At 45.3% G+C, this 18,032-nt stretch overlaps 1 protein-coding gene across 2 annotated transcripts in view; it reads left to right on the forward strand.

Moving 5' to 3' along the window:
- Nucleotides 1–466: 466 nt before the first annotated feature.
- LOC309371081 (broad substrate specificity ATP-binding cassette transporter ABCG2-like) overlaps nt 467–18,032 on the forward strand; it is a 31,285-nt gene continuing 13,719 nt past the window's right edge. Inside the window, exons 1-7 of one of the 2 annotated variants that reach the window (XM_081913610.1) lie at nt 467–565; nt 3,596–3,895; nt 7,021–7,080; nt 9,121–9,235; nt 10,565–10,717; nt 11,752–11,909; nt 13,207–13,358. In XM_081913610.1, coding sequence (XP_081769736.1) covers nt 3,606–3,895; nt 7,021–7,080; nt 9,121–9,235; nt 10,565–10,717; nt 11,752–11,909; nt 13,207–13,358 — 928 coding nt within the window. In that variant the 5' untranslated portion in view covers nt 467–565; nt 3,596–3,605. Of the gene's footprint in view, nt 699–3,595; nt 3,896–7,020; nt 7,081–9,120; nt 9,236–10,564; nt 10,718–11,751; nt 11,910–13,206; nt 13,359–18,032 lie in introns of both variants that reach the window. The other variant, XM_081913609.1, reaches the window with a different exon arrangement.

An 18,032-nucleotide genomic window follows, 5' to 3' on the forward strand; every position in this document is an offset into this window, starting at 1 on the left:
TCAGGTTAAGAACAGTTTCAGGTTAAGAACGGACCTCTGGAACAGATTAAGTACTTAACCCGAGGTACCACTGTACTTGTACTTCACCACTGGTTTACATTGCGAAGTAACGCAAAAAGAGATTGCAAGGGGAAAGGGTTTTTTATTTCTGTCCAATTTATAAATTGAGGCAAGAATAGGGCTCAGGTTCAAACGGCAACCTGGAGAAGCAGGAGGAATTCCGGCAGTCATGTTCGCAACCTGCATGCAGTTTCTTACACGGCTTTTCAGGGATAAACGTGCAATCATCAGTGGGGGAAAGGGGAGGTCTCCGAATTCAAAACCGGAAGATTCTTTTTCCTACATCTCCGAAGATCTTCCGAAACCCCCCTATCTGCCAAAAGAAAAAGACAAAAAGCCGACCACAACAAAAATACAGCTAAAATTCTCTTTACAAAGGCAACGTTGACTCTTCGCTTGTGACTTCTCCTCCAGTGACCTCAGGGGAGATTGCGTGACAGCAGTAATTTGACACTCCCATCAGCATCAGAAGCTGCTAATGAGAGTTCCTCAAACAAAAGTTTATGTAAGTTGCCTGAACTGAGTCAGCAGCAACCAGGGAATAGCGGTTTTCACCTTCAGTTCTGCTGAGGAGAGACCTGTAGGCAGCTGAGCTGAATCGGACCGGGAGCTTTTGGGCTGCAAGCAGAACCAAAGAGGTACTGAACCGCTTGGGCATTGGAAGTAGAGAGGATGCTATGTAATGGCTAGTTTGCCTGTCACTCTTTTCGCCTCACTGCTATCTGCAATTTGTGTTACTTACTTGGGGCTTAGTTTTCAGAGGACTGGGAGTCTGCCGGGCTGCTCTACGGAGAAGGCGGTACTCAACACTAATGTCTCACAACAAATGTAAGAAAGACTGTACAACCTGAAAAAAGAGACAAGGCATGTGCTTTTGCAAACCAAGAAAACCTTTAATGGTTTTTTAAAAGCCCTTTTTGCCACCCCCCTTGGAATGGGCTAATGCAGAAGACATGGCTGATCGTAAGTTCTTTGTTTGCAACTTGAATTTGCGCTCGCATCCGTTCCCAGAGGATGATCCAGTTAAAGGTCTCCTTTTAATCAAGCATCTTGGCTTCTGAAAGGTTGTCTGTGCTCCTCTCTGCTCTCTGAGTTTTCTTCATAAGAAACAGAACGAGGGCAAAATAATATTCAGAATTAATAACAATTTGCAGATTTGTTGTAACGTTAGCTCAGTCAGTAGACCAGGAGACTTTTAATCTAAGGGTTGTGGGTTTGAGCAAAAGATTCCTGGTTTGGACGAGATAATCTTTTTGGTCCCTTCCAACTCTACAATTCTATAATTCCCCAGTTGCATCGGGTACCTTCATTGTCCAGCTTCCAGAAAATACTTAAGATGCTCCTAATTACCCTGGCTTTTGTTTTAGGACTCACCTTAATTTTGTGATTGTAAGTTTTCGGTATTGTGTTTTATTTTTTTTTTTTTTGTGCAAAGAAAATAGAGAGTAAGAGTAGACATAACGACAATATAAACGAAGAAACGCGGACATTAATTTTGGCTACGAATGACTTGCGATTTAGCTGAAGGAAGTCCTGAAAGAAACAACGGTATTGTGTTTTAATGCTGTAACCTGCCCTGGGTCCTCAGGGTGAAAGGCAGGTAATACTAAGAATATAGTTCACCTGTATTTTAGGGCAAGGGCCATGTCTCAGTGCTAGAGCACCTTCTTTCAATACCTGAGGGTCCAGGTTCGATCCCTGCTGTTTCCAGGTAGAGTCAGGACAGAAAGAACTCCTGCCTAAAATTCTGGAGAGCTCCGGCCAGTTACAGTGTGTAGACCAGCCTTTGGTCCCCAGGTGTTGTCGTACTACAACTCCCATCGTTCCAAGCCAGCATGCCTAGTGGTCAGGGGTGGTGGGAGTTTTAGTTCAAGAACATGGGATGGGGCAAGGTTGAGAAAGGCTGCTGGGGGCAATATTCAGGTAGGTGGACCAATGAGCCAACTCAGTATCAGGCAGCTTCCAGTAAATTAGGCTGATATTATCGCTAGACTGCGGTGTGGGATTGTGGCCACAGTGGCAGGATCTGAGGTGGATAGTGGCTTGTGTGAATTCGTATTGGAAGAATGAGTTGATCTGGGGATGCTCTGGCTTCCAGTGAAATTGTCTGCTCAAAGGAAAATCTCATTGAGTTCCGCAAACCTTATTCTGAATTCAGTGGGGCTTCTGGATAGACATATATGTTTATTATTATTATTACATAACAAATCTATGGAGCATTAAAACATCCCTAGTTAAATAGACAATTAAAAATGTGTAACAGTTAAAAGAGTGAAAAACAGCTGAAACAATAAAGTTCAGTTCAGGGGAATCCGTGCTTTAACAGGTATGTCTTCAGGAGCCCGCAGAATGCCAATACTGATGGGACTCTTGTATTTATCTTATAGGATTGCAGTATCAGAAATGTAAACACTGACCACCGTTGTATTTCTTCCATTTTCTATTGTCTGTTGTGCAATGAATGGGAACTGCACAGAGGACTGTGGCCGTTGTTTCATTCCTGTTTCAGTACTTTTAACAAGCTCTCGAATTGCTAAATGAACACCTAGCTCCTATTAGAATACTACATACTGAGCAAAAATGAGGTCAGCTGCTTTGCTTATACAGTGGAACGAAGCTTGATTAGAATTATTCATAAATTTATATCTATACAACCATATCATAAAATATAGATGGCTCAGGTCCAGTTGTCTAGGGCAAAGAATTAGCTCTTATCTTCATGATCCCTGGTCTGTGAAACAGGAAGAGAGGTTACAAAACTGAGAGTACAGGTAGCTCAAACACATCTAACTTGAGCACATTCAGCTTTCCGCCATGCTCAACGCTCATGGGGCGTTGCAGCTGCCACTTGGGTAGGTCGCCACACTATTGCCCCTTCATTCCAGCCTATCGGCAGGTGGTACTAAGGATACATGCCTGGCCTTGGGCACTGGCAACCCACGGTATGCCACTGGTTTTACGTGCTTACAAAAAAAAAAAAAAGATTAAAAAAGGAAGGAAGGAAGGCATCTGGGGAAAAAGACTTTGGCAATCGCACCCGACATAGAACCCAATGTATTTTGACTATACACAATTTTGGCTTTACACGCTTTCTCCAGAGCGCAACCCCTTCGTGGGTTGAGAGTTGCCTGTATCTCAGTGGGATAATGGGGCCCAATCCACCGGCAGAAAAAGAACCCAGCTGCCTTTTGACTCCACTCCTCCCTGAATGGTCTCCATCCAAGCGATAATTATAATAACTTTGTCACCTTAAGAAATTGTGCCTGTGCTTGTTTATTTTCTTCTTCCCTCCCAATCCCTTTTCCCTTTTGTGTTGTGTCTGTTATATTTGCAAGCCTGCAGAAAACCCTTATGTAATCTTTCCGTAAAGCCTGGTAGATTTTAGGCATGTTATTTTGGGGATGACGATAATTTGTGCCTTGAAAGTGATGTAGAAATGACGGGATTCTTCACGTTTCTCGGAATCCTCAAAGGGAGTGCTTCAAATCCGCTGTAAAGTGTTCAAAAGCGAATTCAATGCATTTTAATATTTCAGGCAGTGACAGATGGGAACCTTGGAGAAAATCGAAGACTCTGTCAGCGTTGGGCCGATAGAGTTTGACACGTGCAACAAAGGTCCAGAAACAACAGCTGTGTCCAACCCTAGGAATGCATCTGCTGGGAATGAACCAGAACGAGGGGGTCCGTTCCTGCGTTCAGTCCCAACCAGAGAATCTCTCCGATCCCCTCGGGGGTCAGTGGTGAGTTTCCACGGCATCCAGTATTCCATCAAGCAGTCCCGGGGACCCCTGTGCAAACGGAAAGTGGTGGAAAAGAAAATCCTTCATAACGTCTAGTAAGTGCATGCAATATGTGTCTTAACAGAGAATTTTGCGGGAAGTAATAATAATGATAATAATAATAATTTTTATTTCCCCAGCCACTCTGGGCGGCATCCAACACGATATTAAAATACAGTAATGTATCAAACATTACCGTATTTTTTGCTCTATAAGACTCACTTTTTCCCTCCTAAAAAGTAAGGGGAAATGTGTGTGCCTCTTATGGAGCGAATGCCGGCTGCGCAGCTATCCCAGAAGCCAGAACAGCAAGAGGGATCGCTGCTTTCGCTGCGCAGCGATCCCTCTTGCTATTCTGGCTTCTGGGATTCAGAATATTTTTTTTTCTTGTTTTCCTCCTCCCAAAACTAGGTGCATCTTATGGTCTGGTGCGTCTTATAGAGCAAAAAATACGGTACTTAAGGAGCTCGTCTTCCTGATTCATTGAGAGCTCAAGACAATAAATGTTTTCAGATACAGTAGTAAATAGAATGGGTGAGCTGAAGTTTTAGGTGTCGTTTTTTTGGGGGGGGGGGAGTTTCCAATATCAATTGCTTAGTTAATGGCACAATTCTGAAAGGACCACTACGAATATCTTTGCTGAGATTTTGTGTGTGGAGAGAAAAGCCCAGCTTTAAAGTGCTGGATGTGCCTTTGGGAGGTCCAGGTCTACAGCAAGCCAGCTGGGAAGGAAGGCGAAGAGACGATATGACATAAAGATGGGGAGAATACATGATTGAAGCAGGACCCTCATGTGTGACAGAAACAGGCACCTGGAATAGGTCAAAAAGGAGCATCCAATCCCATTCTTCGGCTCTGCCTCAGTATGAGACACAAGCCCATCCTCTCCGCCTATAAGCCTGCTGTGATTTAATTCTGTTGTTTTATTTGCTGGAGGAATGTGTACCACATGTTAGATGTGACATTTCCCTTGCGGAGACTTGAGCTTCCCATCAAGAGAATGGGTTTCTCCCTTCAGGATTCTTGTGCTGGTCCTGGGGGCTAACCGAGAGGCGAGGTCCAAGTCCAGTCCGAGGTCGAGGGTGCAGTATGGAGGCTGTCCGTCAAAGCTGTAGCTGGGTCCAAGGCAGGGAGTCGGGTGAGGTCAGGAACTCTGGCAGGAGAGCAGGACAGGGTGCCGGCAGGAACGGGCTACCAACAATGTTGCTCCCGCAACCTGGGACTGGGGCTGGCTGGCTTTTATCTGCCCTGAGACATAGGGCGGCTCCGGTCCACAGGTGACTCGCCTCTCCTGGCCTGGAGACGAGCACTCCTCCTGTGGGAACTTAGTTCCCGCCGCCTCTCTGCCCTGAGCCTCTGCAGCTCAGGAGAAGCTGGAGGGTTACCGGACCCAGAGGCAACCTCCGCTTCCTCTGACGGGGCTGAGAGTGGAGCACCTGCAGGCAATGGGTCCTCCATCACCTCAGGGGCCAGAGCAGACTCAGCTGGTGCCTGCACCTGAGGATCCAGCACAGGTGAGGACCCTTCAGTCTCAGGCCTCAGCTGGTTCTGGAGGCAGGGACTCCTGTGCAGGCTGGGATTCCTCAGGTTCAGCCTCTGAGTCCGAATCCCAGGCCATCACAATGCTGCTGCTGCTGCTGCTGCTCAGAGCCACTAAATTACTCTGCCAGGTCCACATTATGCAAGTGCCAATCTGATAGCTCAAACAATTATATGGGCAGGCACATGAAAGAACATCCAAATCTGGAAAACAATAGAGTGTTATGTGCGCAAACTTCCTCAAGCCTTGAGAAATTCTAGGGAGATAGCCTTCCTTTCATTTGACTTCCTTTTTAAAGTGAGAAGATTGGAAACCAATAATAATAATAATAATAATATTTTATTATACCCCACCCATCTGGCCAGGTTTCCCCAGCCACTCTGGGCGTCTCCCAACAGAGTATTAAAAACACAATAAAACATCAAACATTAAGAAGTTCCCTAAGCAGGGCTGCCTTCAGATGTCTTCTAAAAGTCAGATACCGTATTTTTCGCTCCATAAGACGCACTTTTTTCCTCCTAAAAAGTAAGGGGAAATGTCTGTACGTCTTATGGGGCAAGTGTGTGGTCCCTAGAGCCGAATTGCCCAGGGGTGAAAAGCAGATTGTGCTTTTTTTTTTTTTTTTTAGAAAGAGGGAAGGGGGTGTTGAAATGAAGCCACTGATCAGCTGATCAGCAAACAATCGGGAGGGGAGATATGGGACTCTAGAAATAAAGGAGGCTGCCTGGGAGGGGGGAGGTAAAGACAGCAAACTTGCAAGGAGAGGAGACAGGAAGATTAAAGCAATGAGGAGAGAAATTAGAAGAAGAGGAGGAGCAAAAAACTGCTCCAGCTAAGGAAAAGACGCTAAGGTAAACAAGAGGGAAGGGGGTGTTGAAAGGAAGCAGCTGATCGTCAAGCGATCAGGAGGGAGATAAGGGACGCTAGCGATAAAGGAGGCTGCCTGGGAGGGGGGGAGGTAAAAGCACATGGATCCTCAGGATTTTTGCACTGAGTCACCCCAAATTTACCATCAGATCACATAGCACGTCCATGGCTACAGCCTGCACCCAAAAATCACACATCCACTGTTTCGTGGGGCCACAATGGCGCAAAAACGTGGTTACAAAGCACGGATCCACATGAATCCTCAGGATTTTTGCATTGGGCTACCCCAAACTCACCGTCAAATCACATATCATGTCTGTGGCCACAGCATGAACCACAAAAATCATACATCCACTGTTTTGTTCAGAATATTTTTTTCTTGTTTTCCTCCTCTAAAATCTAGGTGCATCTTATGGAGCGAAAAATTCAGTAAATCCGGCCGTGGGCAGGGCATAGGTTTCTTTGTATATTTCCATACATATGGGCCAGAAACATGGTATTTTAAAATGGAAGAGGAGGTATTGAAGAATCCAGATTCAGCACCAAATATAGGATTTCACAAACACCTGCAGGCAGGTGGAAGAATAAAATTATGAGCAGAATAATAGCAGGTGAACCATTTATATCACCAACAATTCCAGAACGGAAATTTCTGTAACAAAACGTTGGTGTGGCAGAAGACATGGGAAAAGGATCTGGTGTCATTATGCCACATAGATCACGCAGAAAACAATTGATAAACTGAACCTCCTTTTTATTCATTTTTACTTCTAGTGGCATCATGAGGCCAGGCATGAATGCTATCCTGGGACCAACGGGAAGCGGCAAATCTTCGTGAGTATATCTTAAGGCCAAATTCCAAGTGGTGTGGGAAATCTGTTATCAGAAAGCTTTGATTTTTGGAATTATTGTTATTTAATTAGAAGCTACTGGCACATGCTTTGAAGATGGGTGAGGATTTTCCTTTCTGTGTCAAAACGGCTTGCCCAGAAGCCTGTCCCCACCCCCTGCTTATGGAACGGAGAGCAGTTTTGGGGAAGAGGATTAAGAAAGAAGAAAGGTCCGGGAAAGAAAGGATTACAAATCTCCCTTCCAGACACACTTCCTCGGGTTTCAAAGCAAGCCTGTGAAGCTGTGAATTGGCTTTAAAATCCTAATTGCGTATAAATTGTGCTTGAAGAATGATATTTGAAGTCACATGTAATTGGGGGTGCCATTTGAAAGGGGGGTCAGGGTGCCTCTGCTTTAAATAACTGCATACCCACCAACATTTCTTCAGTGAAAATCGGGATGTCCTATTCCATCATCATCATCATTATTACTTACACCCCACCCATCTGACTGGGTTTCCCCAAGCTCTCTGGGCAGCTTCCAACATATATAAAAACATAATAAAACATTTAATATTTAAAAAAGCTTCCCTATACAACGCTGCCTTCAAATGGCTTGGGGGTTGGATAACCCCATACCCTCCAACATTTCTCCGATGAAAATAGGGATGTCCAGAGCCTAGGACTTGCCCATCAGAACTAGTCCGGCGTTTCCGTGTGCTGCTCTGGTTCGCCAGAAGCGGCTTAGTCATGCTGGCCACATGACCCGGAAGCTGTATGCTGGCTCCCTCGGCCAGTAAAGCAAGATGAGCGCCGCAACCCCAGAGTCGGCCACGACTGGACCTAATGGTCAGGCGTCCCTTTACCTTAAGGAAAAGTGGAACATTCCAGGATCAAATCAGAAACTGGGACGGCTTCTGTAAATCCAGGACTGTCCCTGAAAAATAGGGACAATGGACAAAAAAGAAAATGAGGCTTTTCTCAGCCTGCAGATACAGTGATGGCAGCACCAACACAACTCCTGAATTTCTTCTTATCGTGCAGTAATGGCGCAAAAGGAGCCCTGCTAGACCAAAGTATTGGCACCACTACTTATTCATAGCAACAATCCACTACATGGTTTACAATCATAATCTGTCCAGGAGGTCCGTTTGTAAACCAAAACAGGTTGCAACCCAAGGCAGGCTTTCTCCAACGGGGCCTCCAAAAAAAATTGTTCGTAATCAGAAAAAATGGGTTGGAATGCAAAAAAAGGTTGCAAACCAGGGCACGTGCTTCCGGGTTTGACGTGTTTGTAATCCAAAACATATGTAAACCAAGATGTATGCAAACCAAGGTACCACTGTGATAACCTGTTTCTCCAATGTTCCATTTAAAAGCATCATTTGCTTGCTTTCCAATGGGCTTCCTTAGTACAAGATTTGAATTCCTCATAGGTTCGTTTTATATGAATATTTTTTTTGCTTATCAGTGTTTTTAGAGTGAGAATGTCTCCTCCAGAACTGGTTAGGAATAACACAGTCCTCAGAGTTTGGGTCCAGAAAAAGACCTCGCTGTGTTGTTTATCATTATCCCTGTTGGAAATCGTAGTCTCAAAAGCAGGAGGACTTGACAGAACATTTTACCAATTCTAGCCTCCTAGAGATGCGGGTGGCACTGTGGTCTAAACCACTGAGCCTTGGGCTTCCTGATCAGAAGGTTGGCGGTTCGAATCCCCGCGATGGGGTGAGATCCTGTTCCGCGGTCCCTGCTCCTGCCAACCTAGCAGTTCGAAAGCACGCCAGTGCAAGTAGAAAAATAGGTACCACTGTAGCGGGAAGGTAAATGGCGTTTCCGTGCGCTGCACTGGTTTCGGTGTTCCATTGTGCCAGAAGCGGCTTAGTCATGCTGGCCACATGACCCGGAAAAACTGTCTGTGGACAAACGCTGGCTCCCTTGGCCTGTAAAGCAATATGAGCACTGCAAACCCAGAGTTGCCCGCGACTGAACAACTGTCGGGGTCCTTTACCTTTACCCTTACCTTTGCCTTTACCTTTACCTTTAGCCTCCTAGATGTTTTGGCTGCTCGAAAAGATCCTGCTGGCTTGTCAGGGGATGTTCTTATAGATGGTGTCCCACAACCTCCCAATTTCAAGTGCATCTCAGGATATGTAGTTCAGGTGAGTGTCTCAGCCTTTTGGATTTTGCTTCTGCTATATCTGTTTTCCCCGCCATCCCAGTTCTTGGGGTGATAAGCACCCATCTGCATGACACTGTCAAAGCACTATCATACCACTTCAAATAGCCGCAGCTTCCCCCCAAAGAATCCTGGGAACTAGAGTTGCTGAGAGCTGTGAGACTCTTCTTCCCACTCACAGAACTACAATTCCCAGAGTTCCCTTGGAAGAAGGACTGGCTGTTAAACCACTTTGAGAACTGTAGCTCTGTGAGGGGAATAAGGGCCTCCTAACTGTCATGACTAAAGTCTTAGTAGGCAGAAACTGGAAAGTGCTAGAAAATTCTGGAAGATTCTAGAAGGTTCATTTCCGATGCAAATTTGTTTTGACTATCTCATGGTCACACTGAGCCAGGAGAGAGAAATCCCTGCACTCTCTATCACTCTCTCTTTTACTTTCATTTGTACCTTGTGTGTCTGAAGTTTTTTTCTGAAGTTTTTTGTAACAAGCCTTTTAGGACAGTGGTATCTTGGTTCTCAAGCTTAATCTGTTCTGGAAGTCCGTTCCAAAACCAAAGCGTTCCAAAACCAAGGCATGCTTTCCAAAGAAAGTAATGCAAAATGGATTAATCTGTTCCAGACTTTTAAAATCCACCCCTAAAACAGCAATTTAACATGGATTTTACTATCTAACGAGACCATTGATCCATAAAATGAAAGCAATAAACAATGTACTGCAGTCACACAATCCATCAATCAGTAGCTGAACTGGGTTCCACATAGTCACCAAAACAAAACAAAATGAGTTGCAAAAACAAAAACGCAAAATAAATAGTGAAAACAGACAGACCTCAGTGTAACACTCAAAACGGAAGTGTGGCACTCAAAACAGAGCATGTTCAGCTTTCAAAAAAAGTTTGCAAACCGGAACACTTACTTCCGGGTTTGCGGTGTTTGGGTTCCAAGTTGTTTGAGTACCAAGGTGTTTGAGAACCAAGGCACCACTGTAAAAAAAATTTCTTTTGGACCTTTGGCTCCGCGTGGTCTTATTTTATTTACTGCAAGACTCTGTCCGTCAATAACAACTCTCAGTATCCTTAACAAACTACAGCTCCCAGGATTCTGAGGGGGGAAGCCATGCCTGTTTATGCTGCCTTGAATTTATAGGGCAGATTGGGGCCTAAACAGAGAGTAGACCCATTAAAATTAAGGGGCTTTCTTGAAGTAAGAGTCAGCTGCTAGTCCATTCAGTTTCTGCACCTGGAATGGCAGGGCGGAGGGAAGGATATTCCTTTGCATGTGCTTTCTTACAGTCAAAATATTCTGCTTTCAGGATGATGTTGTCATGGGAACAATGACAGTGAGGGAGAATCTGCTCTTCTCAGCAGCCTTGCGACTTCCGAACACTATCAGCTTTCAGGAGAAGGAAGAGCGTGTGGTCCAGATTATCAATGAGCTGGGGCTGAGCAAAGTGGCTGATACTAAGGTGAGCACATCTTGGGGGTAATTTAAAAGATTTTGCTGATATCTCCATAGCTGTTAGCACAAACTTAGTGTTAATAGTGTGGCCCTACCCACCCCATGGGACACGGGTGGCGCTGTGGGTTAAACCACAGAGCCTAGGACTTGCCGATCAGAAGGTTGGCGGTTCGAATCCCCATGACGGGGTGAGCTCCCGTTGCTCGGTCCCTGCTCCTGCCAACCTAGTAGTTCGAAAGCACATCAAAGTGCAAGTAGATAAATAGGTACCGCTCTGGAGGGGAGGTAAACGGTGTTTCCGTGCGCTGCTCTGGTTTGCCAGAAGCGGCTTAGTCATGCTGGCCACATGACCCGGAAGCTGTACGCCAGCTCCCTCGGCCAATAAAGCGAGATGAGCGCCACAACCCCAGAGTCGGTCACAACTGGACCTAATGGTCAGGGGTCCCTTTACCTTTACCCACCCCATGTTAGAGAGAGAGGTTTGGAAGAAATATCTTTACTCCCTTGTAGCAGAGTTAGCACAGTGGCGATTGCTCAATGCTTAAAACTTGGTTAGATTTACTTATGCCTTCATCCACCTTTAAACAACCTCTACCCACAAAATACTTAGGCTAGAATAAATCACAGACACTTCAATTTCCAAATAAGTGAAGCTTTATATTCACAGAGTTTTTGCAGAAATTACAGCAAACAAGTCTCTATCTGCTGTTAGCAAAACAAAGATGAACAAATAACTTAAAAAAGAAAATGATTTGGTTTCCTTACAAAAAGGATCATGCAATCTTTGGGTTGGAAAAGATGCAGGCTGTGAAATCTCCCTTTTAGAGAGATTTTATACGCTTGAGCTGGGAGCCATTCCACAGGGCTTCTTGCTTGTTCCAGGAAAAAGGGGTTGGGACAGAGGCTGCTTTGGTGCACACAGGTGTCAGTCAGTAAGTGTATAGCTTTCTAACTTCTCAGCTTGAATACCATAACACCACTTACAGGTGTTTTTCCAGTGTCTGATGCACGCTTGGTATGCCTAAATTAATTTTTTTACAGGTAGGAACTGAACTGATTCGAGGCGTGTCTGGGGGAGAACGGAAGAGGACTAATATAGCAATGGAACTGATCACTGAACCCCCTGTGCTGTTCCTAGACGAACCCACCACAGGCCTCGATGCCAGCACTGCCAACGCTGTTCTCCTCCTGCTAAAGAGGTAAAAGCGCTATCCCTTCTGGAAACTCTTGAAAGTGCTTAAGGATAATAATAATAATACAGTGGTACCTCGAGTTAAGTACTTAATGCGTTCCGGAGGTCCGTACTTAACCTGAAACTGTTCTTAACCTTAACCTAAGTTAGGCATTGCCAAACTCAAACTTCAAGATGTTTTGGGACTACAATTCCCACCATCCCTGACCACTGGTTCTGTAGTAATAGTAGTAGTAGGAAGAAGAAGAAGAAGAAGAAGAAGAAGAAGAAGAAGAAGAAGAAGAAGAAGAAGAAGAAGAAGAAATTATTTATTTACATCTGATGGGAGGGTGTTCCACAGGGCGGACGCCACTACCGAGAAGGCCCTCTGCCTGGTTCCCTGTAGCTTTGCTTCTCGCAATGAGGGAACTGCCAGAAGGCCCTCGGCGCTGGACCTCAGCGTCTGGGCAGAACGATGGGGGTGGAGACGCTCCTTCAGGTATACTGGGCCGAGGTCGTTTAGGGCTTTAAAGGTCAGCACCAACACTTTGAATTGTGCTTGGAAACATACTGGGAGCCAATCCAGATCTCTCAGGACCGGTGTTATGTGGTCCCGGCGGCCACTCCCAGTCACCAGTCTAGCTGCCACATTCTGGATTAATTGCAGTCACCTTCAAAGGTAGCCCCACACAGAGCGCATTGCAGTAGTCAAAGCAGGAGATAACTAGAGCATGCACCACTCTGGCGAGACAGTTCACGGGCAGGTAGGGTCTTAGCCTGCAAACCAGGTGGAGCTGGTGGACAGCTGCCCTGGACACAGATTTGACCTGTGCCTCCATGGACAGCTGTGAGTCCAAAATGACTCCCAGGCTGTGCACCTGGTCCTTCAGGGGCACAGTTACCTCATTCAGGACCAGGGAATCCCCCACATCTGCCCGCCCCCTGTCCCCCAAAAACAGTACTTCAGTCTTGTCAGGATTCAACCTCAATCTGTTAGCCGCCATCCATCCACCAACCGCCTCCAGGCACTCACACAGGAGCTTCACCGCCTTCACTGGTTCTGATTTAAAAGAGAGGTAGAGCTGGGTATCTAGGGATGATGGGAGTTGTAGTCCCAAAACATCTGGAGGGCCGAGTTTGGGGATGTTGCCCTAGGTGGTCAGCCATCCAGGCATTGAGAAACCCAACCTTGCTTAGCTTTAGAAAGGCAGCAGCATCCTGTTTGTAAATTTAAGGCCTGGGGGCAGACTTGCGCGGTTTTTGCATTTTTGCCATCGTCCTCATCAAGAGAGCTAAAACTTAAAAGGTGCGGCTTTTCATCCTAGGCTCTCCAGAAGAGGTAGAACCATCATTTTCTCCATCCACCAACCTCGCTATTCCATCTTCAAGCTGTTCGATAGCTTGACGTTACTGGCTTTGGGGAAGGTACTCTATCATGGACCTGCAAAGGAAGCCCTGGGGTATTTCCAGTCTATTGGTAAGTTAACTCTTATTATTGTTAGTTTCTGTTTCTCACTGGGCGGCTGCTGGGAGTCACAGGACTCTGTTTACATTCCAGAGACCTTGCAGTCTCACGGGAAAGGGAGACGGGATGTGACGTTAGTGGTTTGCTGTTTCCTTTTTTCCTCTGTTCAGTTGCTCTCTGCTTTCGAAGCGAGAGGATGTATATTTCTTAGCTGTCTGCACAGTAAGAAATAAAACTCTATACAATGTAGCCAAACCTCTCGTCTCTATCCCTGCTGGATAGAATGTGCTTGAGGCCTTATCAAAGGCTCAGGCCATTAAACATGTTGGAGGCGATTTCAAAGGCTCAGCTCGGAGGAAGATGAGGCCTTATCGGCTTGGCCGAGTGGAGATTCCGACAGTTATTATAAGAGTTTGTAGGCGCGGGAATGTCAGCTAAACTCACCAGAGCAGGGATTAGAAAACTCAAGGGGTTGACTGAAGCTTTTGTAGACAACTGAGAGCTGCCAATGGCACGCAGATTTCATGTCAAGAGCAAGATTCGCCTCGGAGACCCTAGCAGAGAGACTTCTGGGACTGTTTAAATAATTTTTATTGATTTTAACATAAATTATAAAATGTACCACAAAACTTATCACTAATACAATCTTTTTAGACTTCCATCAGCACCTCTGATGATCCACCGTTTTAACCACTTCTTATGCATTTCTTCGCTTTATATTGCCTTTACATCTTTAACAAATCATCCTTCCCCTTCTCCATTTTTGCAATACTTCCAGTAATACTCCTCACAAAACTTCTTGCAAACCTACAAACGTCGTCTGATCTTCACAAATACTTTTCAAATAGTCCGTAAATTTACTCCAGTCTTCCGTGAATTTCTAGTCCCGCCGGTTTCAAATCCTTCCTGTTAGTTTATCTAGTTCTACATAGTCCATTACCTTCATCCTCCATTCTTCAATCGTCGGTAATTCTTCTTGCTTCCATTTTTGGGCCACTAATATTCTTGCTGCTGTTATGGCATATAAAAAGAGCTTACATTCCTTTCTATTTATATCACTCCCCACAATGCCCAGTAAAAATGCTTCTGGTTTCTTTATAAATGTATATTTCAACATTTTTTCCATCACATCATATATCAGGGACTGTCTCTGTCTCAGCTACTTGGGCTGACAGTGGGCGCTTCCAGACAAGCCTTTTAATGGCCAATTGCCATGTCTCCTTTACATAATTGTATGGGGATTCCAGGAAACAGCACGAGCCAGTTGGGATTCTTCCATTCTCTCCCTCCCCCCCACTTCTTCCTCCATCTTTCTTCTTGCCACAAAAAAACCCTGAAGGGGGGAAAGAGCACGATAGCAGTGACATCTCTCTGCAGGTGTGAACAAGATAAATTATGCTGAAGGCATAGTGAGATTTGCCCCTAGGGAAGAAGGCTGTCGTGTTGGGGATTGCCCTCTCTGTTGTTAGTACAGTGGTACCTCAGGTTAAGTACTTAATTCGTTCCGGAGGTCCATTCTTAACCTGAAACTGTTCTTAACCTGAAGCACCACTTTAGCCGCCGCGCCGCCAGAGCACGATTTCTGTTCTGATCCTGAAGCAAAGTTCTTAACCTGAAGCACTATTTCTGGATTAGCAGAGTCTGTAACCTGAAGCATATGTAACCTGAAGCATATGTAACCCGAGGTACCACTGTACAGTCATACCTTGGGTTACAAATGCTTCAGGTGGCGTTTTTTCGAGTTATGGACCGCCAAAACCCGGATGAATTGGAACGGGTTACTTCCGGGTTTTGGTGGTCGCACATGCGCTGAAGCGCTAAATCGCGCTTTGTGCATGCGCAGAAGTGCCGAATCACACCCCACATGTGCGCAGACGCGCGGCTGTGGGTTGCGAACACTGTGGCTTGCGAACGTGCATCCCACACGGATCACGTTCACAACCCAAGCATCCACTGTAGCGCTGAACACACACACACACACTTTGAATCCAAATGTACAGGATTGCTTTACCTTGCTTTTGTTACTCTGGGGTCAAAATTCAGCATAGATTCATAGAGTTGTAGACTTGGAAGGGACCCCTAGGGCAGTGATGGCGAAGCTTTTAGAGACCGAGTGTCCAAATTGCAACCCAAAACTCACTTATTTATCGCAAAGTGCCAATTTTACCTGAATTGGGGCATAATCGGCAGTAGCTTCCACTACTCTTACTCCTATTTAGCCCTTAAGAAAGAAGGACCTGGTTACCATACTGCATTGTATCTGGGTAATTTGTGTGAAGTCTAGGCAAGCTCTCTGCATTGAAAGAGAAGATGCATATACAGTGGTGCCTCGCAAGACGAAAAGAATCCGTTCCGCGAGTCTCTTCGTCTTGCGGTTTTTTCGTCTTGCGAAGCAAGCCTATTAGCGGCTTAGCGGATTAGCGCTATTAGTGGCTTGGCGGGCTTAGCGGATCAGCTGATAAGCGGCTTAGCGGATCAGCTGATAAGCGGCTTAGCGGATCAGCTGACAAGCGGCTTAGCGGATCAGCTGTTAAGCGGCTTAGCGGATCAGCTGTTAAGCGGCTTAGCGGCTTGGGAAAAAGGGGGGGGGGAGGAAAAAACCCTGCAGGAACTCGCAAGACATTTTCGTCTTGCGAAGCATAGGAAATTCGTTTTGCGAAGCGCCTCCAAAACGGAAAACCCTTTCGTCTAGCGGGTTTTCCATCTTGCGAGACATTCATCTTGCGGGGCACCACTGTAGATCTTTTTGCCGTTCATTAACCCAACAATTAGAGAGACACAGGTGGCGCTGTGGGGTATCCAAGAGCCCGTATAGAGTCCGTACGTAGGTTCCCTATTGGTAGGAGAAAATAACAGAGGCCCACCAGAGAATATTGAGAAGGAAAACAGCTAGTAAGCTTGATCTTTATTGAGGGTCCTCACTCAACACATGGAGGAGGGAGGTGGAACCCCGAACAAAGGTGTGTCTGCCCTTATATAGACATTTTTAATTCCCTGCCCTGGAGCTCAAGACCACCCCTCCATACATCATACCTACATCACAGAAAGAAATCTGTTTATCTACCGCAGAAATCTGTTTATCTCGTCTGACAGGTTACCTGTTTAATGGTCACTTGATTGGATTGCCTGGGGAGCCTGGCCAGTCTTTTGTCATGATAAATACTTAGTTCCTGAGCCAGGTCACAGGTTCACACCCTATTCATATCTTAAATGTGCCCTTGAGGCAGTATTTGTGAAGGAAAAGACAATGGGGAGGCTTTTCCATTTTCCTTTGACTTTGCATAGAAAACATCGGGTCAGTTTGGGAATCAAAAATGGTTTCAGGTCGGTCTTCCTGTGCTGATCTATGTACGTGCTTGGTTGGTACACTTATGAACATTTAACATATATCTAAGACCTCAAAATTCCTATCACAGGATAAATAATCATAGAAAAAGAGGCACGCACATGTCAGCTTCCATAGCACACTTAGATATTGAGCCTCCCTTGTGTGTTAAGGTGTGGTTTGAAGACAACTCCCTATTCCATTCTTAAGTAAAGAAGTTGGGTTTCCAGGATACAAGTCTGGGGCTTAAGAGTTGTGGCATTGTTTCTCAGCTCTGAGTAACAGTTTTTATTTATTTATTCATTATTCGAACTACAATTTATTACCTGTTGTTTACTCCAAGGTTCCGGGGAAGGTAACAAGGGAAACATTAGGTGTTAGTCTCGTTCATACCTGTGTTTAAAACCAATTTGCTTAGAAGTCTCATTTGTTACATAAATGTGCTCTGGAACGCAGCTGTGGTGACTCACGTCGTCACCTGTGTTGTTGGGGAAAGACCACTCCCATTGAGGTAAAATACCGTATTTTTCGCTCTATAAGACGCACCAGACCACAAGTCGCACCTAGTTTTTGGAGGAGGAAAACAAGAAAAAATATATTCTGAATCTTAGAAGCCAGAACAGCAAGAGGGATCGCTGCACAGTGAAAGCAGCAATCCCTATTGCTGTTCTGGCTTCTGGGATAGCTGCGCAGCCTGCATTCGCTCCATAAGACGCACACACATTTCCCCTTACTTTTTAGGAGGGAAAAAGTGAGTCTTATAGAGCAAAAAATACGGTAGGTGATAGCAGTGGGGAAGTACAACTTCCACAAAAGTTTTTATTTGACATAACTTACTTGATTGATTGATTTCTTGTTTTTCACTGCTGCTTTTCCTTCAAATGAATCTCAAAGCAGCTTACCAACAATAAATAACAATATAATAGGTAGAGCATGAGACTCTTAATCTCAGGATCCTGGGTTCGAATCCCATGTTGGGTGAAGGATTCCTGCATTACAGAGGGTTGGACTAGATCAGGGGTCAGCAAACTTTCCCTGTCCCTCAGACCTTGTGGGGGGCCAGACTATATTTTGAAGAGGAAGAAAATGAACGAATTCCTATGCCCCACAAATAACCCAGAGATGCATTTTAAATAAAAGCACACCTTCTACTCATGGAAAAACACCAGGCAGGCCCCACAAATAACCCAGAGACGCATTTTAAATAAAAGGACACATTCATAAAAACACGCTGATTCCAAGACCGTCCGCGGGCCGGATTTAGAAGGCGATTGGGCCAGATCCAGTCCCCAGGCCTTAGTTTGGACTAGATGATCCTTGTGGTCCCATCCAACTCCATTATTCTATGATTCCATGATCAC

Source organism: Podarcis melisellensis (assembly GCF_964234715.1).
Source record: "Podarcis melisellensis genome assembly, chromosome: 5".
NCBI classification, from domain to species: Eukaryota; Metazoa; Chordata; class Lepidosauria; order Squamata; family Lacertidae; genus Podarcis; species Podarcis melisellensis.